Source organism: Poromitra crassiceps (assembly GCF_964638095.1).
Source record: "Poromitra crassiceps genome assembly, chromosome: 22".
In the NCBI taxonomy this organism is placed as follows: domain Eukaryota; kingdom Metazoa; phylum Chordata; class Actinopteri; order Beryciformes; family Melamphaidae; genus Poromitra; species Poromitra crassiceps.
This window is the reverse complement of record NC_139647.1, coordinates 14,600,859-14,611,157: the sequence shown is the minus strand read 5'-3', so window position 1 is coordinate 14,611,157 and position 10,299 is coordinate 14,600,859. Positions and strand designations below refer to the sequence as shown.

Here is a 10,299-nt window from a genome sequence, read left to right as displayed (position 1 = left end):
ATTCCTGTGCAACATGGCTGACCCAGAGTGTTTATTGGTGGAATGCAAAGAAGAGAACAGAGAAAAGAATCCAGTCGGTGTATAGCTTTGGTATAGCCGAGGATCATACGGTTCATGGTGATTTAAAGCTTTATTGGCTTCAGATTTCAATACAACAAATGGCAGTGTGGGTTTTCATTATAAAACAGTAATTTCAAAGACAGTTACTTCTTACATTGGGTGTTTTATCTATTTGTCGGTTACTGTATGTTGGATACGGCATTAAAATGTGTTCATAGGATTTGTTATTCCAATACAACTAAAGGGAAAATATCTGGCCATGTTTTATGAGAGCCTGAGAAGAGAGAGAGTTTTTTTTTTTTTTTTAGTCAGGGTCAGATATGAGTGTTTGGCATGTACAGTAGCCTTGGAAGAAGACTGACAATGAACACGTGTGTTTTGGATAATTTGTTTTCATATTCTAGATCCAGTAAAACAATTTGTAGGTCAGCGAAGTGCCAGCGGCTTTTCATTTTGAAGACTCACTGAGCCGATTCTTGCCAACATTGGCTGAAACGGTTTCAGCCCAAGTGAAGGGAAAGCTGACTGGATGTTCAAGCTGTGAGCATGGACCTTTTCATAATGGCGTCATGAGGTTCTACTGTAGTTACAAAGTTCCACAGGAATCAACAGCAACAAATAGTAGGAAGAAAAACAAGCAAGAAAGAAAGGAAAGCAGTTCCACTCGAAGCAAAGCGAGAAGTAAAACAAAGCGTGGTCAAAAAAATAAAATAAAATCAAAATAACATGACCCTATTGATCATTCATTCTCATTCTTTGTCATTTTTGAACATGGAAGAGATTCCCATTCGTTGTTTCCTGTGCAAGTCTATTATGGCTAACTGGACAAAATCATTCAAGCTCACAGTCTCCGGAAGCATCAGAGCAAAAAAAAAAAAAAAAAATCCATTTCACCGCTTCCCTCGATTATGTCGGAAAGAAAAGAAAACAGAAAAGAAAAAGATAAAAGGAAGAAACCAAAAAAAAGCTACATCTAAGATTACAGTTGGTAGTGTGCTATCTGAATGAATGTACAGTATTAAATGCATGCTGCTCTGACTGCTAGAAGAGCTTGGCCTTCTTTTTCATGTCGTTGCGTTTCCACAGGGGAAGCCTGTCAAACTCCCGGATCTCCATTCCAAAGATGTCAAAGAACGTTTCAGGCGCTAAGTGGCGCTAGAATTGAGAAGAAAGGTCGAGAAAACAAAGGAGGGGAGGGTGGGAGGGAGGGGGGTGGTGGTGGTTAGCATTGAAGCCACAATAGGGGGTCACTGCAAAAATGACAAAGAAGCAATGGATACTGTGCACATTCCTTGCTACAGTAAGTATATTTGTGTAACATCTTCATTTACACAAAGTAGACAAAATCCAGTATCAATTGCGGACGGAAAACTGATACCTCCAGTCTGGTTCTGTCCACTTCCCTGGGCAGTTTAGCTCTCCCTCTACTGGTTATCATGAGCATTTCATAGGGGTAAACCTTCAGAAGGAGACACTTGTCAGTGAACAGGTCAAACCGAGAACTGAGTCAAGCTTCAGATTTTTTTTTTTTTTTTTTAGGAGACAAAAATATTAAATTTTGATATTTCTGTAGGCTACTTGTCATACAACTGGCTGGGACAGGGGGAACACTGGGTGGGAGAACAGGTACGTATGTGAGAGAGTTGGCTGGCTGGAAGTGACAGCTGTTTATTAGGACGTGGGGGGAAATGCATGGTGCTATGGTGTGCGTAACTATTTGGGTGTAGGGGCGTGCAATAGTGTTAGGTAAAGGGGGGGGAAATCATGAGAAAACGGTTATGTGAAAGTCTGTATTCTGTGAGTAATATAACGCAAAAAGGGGAAACTATAAGTTGACTCAATATGATTAATGTAGGCCAAATAAGTCCACATGGCAATGATTGTCCTGGAAAAGCTGAGGTGACTCTACTTTTACAAATAACTAATTCCATCTGAGCAAGTGGGAACTGTCCAATCAGGCGATATATAGAACTGTTAATTTGACTGAAATGCTCAATAATAAGCAACTAGAAGTTCTTTGGGGGCCTCTGACCAACTCATATCCACACAGTAACGTATAGCCTTCCTTATATACTAAGCAGTATATATAGTGATATGAGTTGTTTTGGATGACAACCTCCACTGTATTGCTGCATACAGTGGTGTCCAGCCACTGTAGTAGGTCAAAGCTATGTGCAGATGAGCATGGAGAAGCCAGCATGGCATGCTAAGCAGCTCCTGAAGCAGCATGCTAAACCAGGAAGCCAGCATGGAGAAGCCAGCATGGCATGCTAAGCAGCTCCTGAAGCAGCATGCTAAACCAGGAAGCCAGCATGGCATGCTAAGCAGCTCCTGAAGCAGCATGCTAAACCAGGAAGCTAATGCTAAGCAGCTCCTGAAGCAGCATGCTAAACCAGGAAGCTAATGCTAAGCAGCTCCTGAAGCAGCATGCTAAACCAGGAAGCCAGCTAATGTGAGTCTTTCAGCTCCAGTAAAAAAACAAAAAACGCTATTACTATTACTTCCACCAATGTCCCCACACCACAAGGCTGATTAAAGAATAGCTGTTTATTTTTTATTTGACACTTTTTTTCTTTGTCGAATTGCAAACGTTTAATTCTTTCTAAATTAGTAGCAAAAATCGATCCTCTACTCTATGTTAAAATGCAACTACAAACAGCGAGCTACTCAACAGGCACCTTAGAGGGCACCTTAACGATCATCGTATAAGTTATTGTCAATTTTTGTAACATATTTCAGTTTAGATTACAAGGTTTTCATCAATACAAAAAGAAGGAGATACTTGCTTTTGGTTCCAACATATTAGGCATTGATACTCCCCTGTCCATCCGTGCAAGTGCTGGACGGCCGTCCTTAATGTGCTAAAGAATAGAACATACACAAATGTAATATAGTGGAAGGGGGCGGGGTCAATGGCATGGATGTGTCCACTAATGACAGGTGGGCACTGTTTTCATTGGATGGAGCAAGTCATTTGGGACAGTATTGAGTCAGGGAAGAAGTACTTGAGATGGGCAGTCTTTGTGCACTTTGTTTTCTGAATGTCTCTGCAGGGTTTTCTCTATTATGGTGCATTGTTTTTTTTCAAACCACATATTCAAATGAGACATTTAGCTTGACTCAAAACATTGGTAACAACAAACAAAACAAGAGATGAGGCAATGATTGTACATTGCATGTACAGTACAGTGGCTCAGTGTCCAGGCATCCATCGTATATGTTATTATTCTGGGCAGTGCATGTTTGCTTCCCATAGTAGCGGCAGAGACCTTAAATATTAGATAGAGACACCGCACTCCAGGCTCCGCCAATTGTAAGAAATGGTACTCTTCCAGTCTCCTAAATTGGGCGTGGTCATCAGCTTGTGATTGGCTGTCTTGTCAATGGCATGCAACGTCATTGGCTGACCAGTCTCCTAAGGGGGTGTGGCAGTGGCACCGATACAGGAAGTTGGGGTGTCTCCATGTATATGAAAGGTCTCTGGTAGAGGCATTCCAAATCACTGCACTGCATGCCCTGTAGTTGACATAATCCAACACGATGCAAGCATTTAGCAGGAGTGGGCGAGGTGCATTGGGGCCAAGGTGTCTCTTGCAACCCATGAGCAAGGCATTATATATGCAAGGTGAGGAGCATGCCATGTGAGAAAAGCAGATGAGAGACATACCTGAAACTCTGCAGGACAAAATGGGACAGAGAACGAGACTCACAGTTAATGGTTTTGCTGTCAAATCCCCTGACCAGGCATTGTGATTCGTTATGCAAATATTGCAAAAATGCATGTGCGCGTAGGTATCGAGAGTTTCTGAATATTGTCGTTGAATAGCACTGGTAAAGCGTAGCGTAGGGATAGAGTGTCTACTTTTTTGTCGGCGGCTCTCACCTCTTCCCCCTCCACACATGTCACCATAGCTGTTGTACTGGGTGAAGTCTGTGGACTGGGGCTGCAGGAACACAGACCACATTGCAACACATTACTGTGTGTTTGTTGCAGAGTTAGGATTAGATTACTAGACTAATAAATGTAAAGGGAACACTGGTGCCAAGATATACTGTATTTACAATGTTGCATTTATGTCATGTAGATTTATGAATTTATTTATAAATTAAAAATGATGCTGATTGTGATTTAACAACAAAATGCCCATTTGATTGACTTATATTGCTGTGATCATGTGCATCACTCCTATCTGCATTTGACTGTATATGCTTAGATAGAAAACAACATTGTTATGAGTAAGTGTGAGTTCTTACCCGATGCAGTCCATTCTTCCCATAGCCAGGCAGAGAGTTAGTTTTGGTTGGAGATGTTGGATCTGTAACACCAACATTAAAACACATCACACCTGGCAAACTGTAACATTGCACCATAACTTTCTTGTTTTAAATCCAAACAGAACTAGTAACGACAAGGGTCAAAGACGGCAGACTACCAGGTAGCAGGGGTGAGAATCAGCAGATGCCCCACGATACGATGATATCGCGATACTTAAGTCACGATATGCTAGTATTGCGATATTGCAATATGCTAGTATTGCGATATATTGAGTATTGCAATGTTGCGATATATTGTGATTTATTACCTTTTTTCAACTGCAAATGATGTCCCCAAAGGAAAAAACTTTGTCAACATCTGTTTGATCTAATGAGATAAAGTTTCCAGTCTGTTCATCTCACTTCAATCATTTTGATTGCAGCAAAATTAGATTGTCAAGTAGACAGACTGACCAACGCTGTCATACAAAACCTAAATGTTGCATTTTGTATAATAAAATATCACGATACTTGGCATTCGCTACGATACGATATATTGCCCACAAAATATCGCGATACTATGCTGTATTGATTGTCCGCCCACCCCTACCAGACAGGTGGTGCATGTTTACCCCATTGGGACAATTTGTATACAGTGTTTCCCCCAGGATGGAGTTGTAACAGTGCCTAGTCCTGTCCTGTCTCGTAGGAGATACAGTCAATAAAATTGTATTTGACAATAGGGATCTAGTATTCCTATAGTATTCCTACAGTATTCTTATAATGATACTATAATATTCACTATAGTAATGCTACAATGTCCCCGCTGTCCCCTGTGCTTCCTACACCTACTGTATGCGTTGTGCTGACAGTATCAGGTAATTGCTAAGTTTCTTGTTTATATATGCTTTACTCATAGGTGTGTGAATATGAAGCGTCCGTAGCGCAAAAAAGAATCACAGTGTAAAATTCTGCAGCGGCGGCCATATTTCAGCAGCGGCACATATAGAGGAAACACTGGTATAAAAGGTAACTGCAAATACTACTGTATATGGCCCAGGCCTTCTCTACTGTGCCTATGATTCCAGATTGTGTGTGACCGACGATGAGGTCCGCACTCTGCACCTGCATCACAGTTGCTCTGTTTGGGGTCGTAGCGCTGAGCGGAGAGGCTGCGCGCATGACGCTCCCTGATCTGCTCCTTCTCCTTCTCCTCCTTCAGGATGAGCTTTCCCAAACCAGACTGGATCTACACACACACACACACACACACACACACACACACACACAGACACACACACACGCACACGCACACACAAACACACACAAAGTCAAATCTATATTCTATATCCACAGTCCACATACATTATCAGCAATCCAGGCCACAAACGTTGAGGATCAAGTTCATTACTGTAACGATGCATAAAACAGTGCTCTCTCCAAATATGGCAGCTAAACATGGCTATTGGCAAAGAACAACAGCTAGGCAATCTTGCTATACGAGGGATCAGCTGAGCATGAGTGAGCTGAGTGATGTATAGTTTTTGCGCACAACTCATACTATTACTGTAACTGTCGCGGGGTTCCGCATTTCTGGGTGGCAAGTGACGTCACGCTGATTCGTCCTCCACAGAGACATACCCATGTTTCCCTTTTGTTGTAGTTTTCTATGTTTTTTCTTCTACCGTGTGGCCAATGTGAAGTCAAGCATCCAATTAAATGAATAAATAAATGAGGGGGAATATGACATTTGTAAGGAGCAGTCCACCCGGGCAGAGTGTGTGCTGCATGTAAGTGTGTGCACAGTATAGAGGCTGTTTGGCTGACCTTGTTGAGGTGTTCCTCCGCGAGCTGCTTTCTTTTCAGTGCCTCTTCCTCCTCCTCTTCTCTGGATCGTCTCGGCCCCTCCGACCCTACAGGTGCCATACCTGTGTATGTGTGCCAAATATTAGGGCTGCTCCATTATGGTAAAAAAAAATCATCATCACAATTACTTGGACTGATATTGAGATCACGATTTATTAACGTGATTACTCATTGACTTTGGCAACATCATGCATTTGTTGTACTTGAAAAAACTTGTCTTTTTACAGTAATACTGGATTTATTTGAACTTTAAATATAATTGAACTGGAAAATAAATGAATACATGAAAATAAAAGAAATAGATAAATAAATAGGCTAATTATATATATATATATATACACCGTATATATATACTGTATACATAATCTTGTTTTCATAATTGTGAGAAGCCAAAATTGAAATAAAAATTCAATTGCATAGCCCTACCAAATATGAAACAACACACAAAGACACACACAAATGCACGCACACACACATACTGTACTGTACACAACCACACACAGACACATCTTTCTGGAAGATACCATGCTGTACATGTACTGTACTGTCCAACCTAATGAGATGCTGAATCAATAATTCAATTGTGCAAAGACAGAAAGGTAAAGACAGAAAGGTAAAGACAGAAAGGTAAAGACAGAAAGGTAAAGACAGAAAGGCATGGCTGCATCGTTTGATGCATAAAGGCATGGCTGCATCGTTTGGCCCACAGAGGTACTGTGCAGTGCAGCCCAACGTACCAGTGGAGAGCGGTGAGGAACACACACATTCTATGCGTAAGAGGTGGCTGGTGGTCGAACACAAATGTGAGACAGAGTTGACTAGACAGACAAACAGAGGGGCTGGTACTCCAATAATCGGCTTGTCAGCCGTCATCGTTCATGTCAAGACTTGACACAATGTAAGACAGACAGACAAAAAGTCAGTTTGAAGTCAGTCTCAGTTATCTCTGTCCGTGTCATTTGTGGAACTATTGAGTATAGCTAGTAGTAGTAGTAGTAGTAGTAGTAGTGCACCAATTGTGTGCTGCAAGTGAACAAAAAAAGGTGAAACTGATGCTACCACAAGCAAAAAGCAACATGGCGGCAACAGAAACCATTCAAAGGGTACAACACTTCTGCACTGTGCAAGCAAAACGTCAAGGGGCACTTTGCCAATTTTCCATCAGATTTGTATCATTACAAAATCAGTAGTATATTATGCAAATGAACAATGTTGAACTTCCCTCCATCTTGACTGGACTGAGAGCTCCCCATTCATTCACAGAACCTCCTGGACCAAATGACATCATGTCATTTGGTCCATTATAGTGTTATAGTGTCAAGCATCATTCTGCACAGTGAAGCTCAGACATCCTGAACTGAAGGAGCGAGAAGAAAAACACATTTTTGACTTTAGTGGGTCTTTAAACATTTTGTAATGATACAAAGCTGGTTGAAAATCAGAAAGGTGTCCCTTTAATGACGGAAAACACCTGAAGTATAGCCTTGTGCTCGGAGTGAAAGCATAGTGAGAGCAGGGATGCAGCGTAGCTTTAGGGGCAGCTGGAAGGGAGAGTTAGGGGTGTGGTTAGGTGTTAAGTGTCCATCGTGCCACTAGGGGGAAGCAGTGCAAGCATGCCCATCAGGAGCCTACTGTACCTAATACAGCGAGAGAGTAGGGCCAAAGGTCGCCCTCGCACTGTGAGCTGTGGTCCGGACAGGGAGCATGGGCGGCAGGGAAGGTGGCGGACCTGATGATGTCATCAGCAGACTTGCTTTGGGGTGCTATGGCAGCTGTATCTAGGTTGGTAACCATGGGAACTGATCTATCAGTGTCTGTGGCTCACAGTCTCAACCACAGGTAAACATTTTCAGCAGCATCTGGCTCAACGGTCACTCAGTACGGACGCTGAATCGTACGCTGTCTACAATGCAAACACATGTCGATCCTAACAAGTCATTTCATCCTGGACACCAAATGGACACATAGCCTTAATCCGACTTCCCACCTGCAGACACGGCCAATTGTGCCTGTGTGGATGCCCCGACCGAGCCGGAGGCAACACGGGGCACGAACCTGTGACCCCCTTGTGTTGGTAGGCAGGGAATCTACTGCTGCACTACCCAGGCGCCCACCATTTTAAGACTGTATTTTAAGATGAAGTGACTCGTTAAGATGGACTAAGTGCAGTGTAGGACAAGCTGCAGGTCAGACAGAAGAGGATCGGAGAGAGACTTCAAACAGTGCTGGTACATTGACAGTGGGGGGTGGGGACATGGTTACATGGACAGACAGTTTCAGCTGAAAACAAACACACATTTAGTCACTAATGTATCAATAATTACATTAAATGTATATCACTTGAACTAGTACTAGGCCCCAGCAGTTGTGCCATCTCTTTTTGAAATGAAGCTGAAATAAAAGCTAAAGTACCGTGCTGTTTGTAGATGGGTGGTTTTCTGTAGATGTTGCTCCCCTGATCTGAAAATATTCCAAGTACAGATATAAGACACATTTAGAGAGATCACAGACCGCTGCTGCATCAAAGATCTACGGCGAACACATCAACATGGCACCAAGTCATGATGCAGAAGCATCAAGCACTCTGAAATGGATGAAAGCATGAACCATACTAAAAGAAAACGCCCCTGTGGTCTTCAAAGACTGTCACTGGCATAGGTAGTATACTGAATGCCTCTCTTTTTCCTGTGATACATGCTTCTGTCTACTGGTGGCGCTCATCTGTGATCGTATAGTTATGGAAGAAGAGGAGGAAAAGCAAAAGCCGATACTGAATGGAGTAAAGTGGCATAGACAGACAGACAGGCAGGCAGACAGACAGACAGACAGACAGGCAGACAGGCAGACAGACAGACAGGCAGACAGACAGACAGACAGACAGGCAGACAGACAGACAGAGAGGCAGACAGGCAGGCAGACAGACAGACAGACAGGCAGACAGACAGGCAGACAGACAGACAGACAGACAGACAGGCAGACAGACAGGCAGACAGACAGACAGACAGACAGACAGGCAGACAGACAGACAGACAGACAGGCAGACAGACAGACAGACAGACAGACAGGCAGACAGACAGACAGGCAGACAGACAGACAGACAGGCAGACAGACAGACAGACAGACAGACAGGCAGACAGACAGACAGGCAGACAGACAGACAGGCAGGCAGACAGACAGACAGACAGACAGGCAGACAGACAGACAGACAGACAGACATACAGAGAGACAGACAGACAGACAGACAGGCAGACAGACAGACAGACAGACAGACAGACAGACAGACAGACAGACAGACAGACAGACAGACAGACAATTTACTCAAACATTGTAGGCGGAGCTGATCTGGAGGCAGGAACAATCTCATTGTTTGAGTTAAGCGTCAATGGGCGGAGCCAAAGCACCACAGCTTTTCAAAGCTCAAGTTAGCTAACTGGCAAATTTGGATGTCAAAGTAAGAACATAAAAAGCATAAATAAATAAAAATGGCAAAGAAATTGCTATAAATGACACTGACATTCATGATGTTGGAAGGTCGCTAACTAGCTAGAGCTATATGGGCTAGTATCGCTCGTTTGAATTTGGAAGGTCAGCAAGCTAACTAGCTAGCAAAGCTAGAATACAGCAGCAAAAACAAATCAGTCAGAACATCTTCATAAGCTACCTCCTCTCGTAGCCCTTGCATTTTTTTCACAGGGTCTAACATTACAGATTTTGTTTCTTTGGCTCCACCCATTGTGCTCATTAACTCAACCAATGAGATCATTTGTGTGCAAGACACGTGACAGAAGGTCAAGAGGGTTGTGCGGAGGGAGCAGTGACAGGGTGCGCTCCGGCTCCTACCTGGGAGGTGGAAATGTTTAGGGGTCAGAGAGAGAGGCGGAGTGACCGGCCGGCTGTCGGGCCTGAGAGGGAGGGGGGAACTCCGGCCGCTTGGCGGGTCGGTGCCTCCGGTGGGAAGAATCAAGAACAGAACATAAGCAGGGACACTAGAGGGCGTAACACACAGGGATGCAACGGGACCCGCTTGAGGTCATTTTGACTGGATGGGAGAGAAATCTGATTGGTTTTGATAAATGTGGTTAATGGGGTTATTAGATAGCATATAAGCAGACAAGGGCA

The 10,299-nt window shown here is 43.4% G+C and overlaps 1 protein-coding gene across 1 annotated transcript in view; it reads right to left on the bottom strand.

Annotated features, from left to right (window-relative positions):
* Positions 1-111: 111 nt before the first annotated feature.
* ablim1a (actin binding LIM protein 1a) overlaps positions 112-10,299 on the bottom strand; it is a gene marked incomplete at its 5' end in the record, with an annotated part of 66,880 nt that continues 56,692 nt past the window's right edge. Inside the window, 9 exons of the mRNA XM_083658483.1 lie at positions 112-1,215; positions 1,439-1,519; positions 2,847-2,921; positions 3,728-3,735; positions 3,944-4,004; positions 4,315-4,376; positions 5,440-5,563; positions 6,142-6,242; positions 8,593-8,640. Of these exons, the coding sequence (XP_083514609.1) occupies positions 1,102-1,215; positions 1,439-1,519; positions 2,847-2,921; positions 3,728-3,735; positions 3,944-4,004; positions 4,315-4,376; positions 5,440-5,563; positions 6,142-6,242; positions 8,593-8,640 (674 nt within the window). The 3' untranslated portion in view covers positions 112-1,101. The remainder of the gene's footprint in view (positions 1,216-1,438; positions 1,520-2,846; positions 2,922-3,727; positions 3,736-3,943; positions 4,005-4,314; positions 4,377-5,439; positions 5,564-6,141; positions 6,243-8,592; positions 8,641-10,299) is intronic.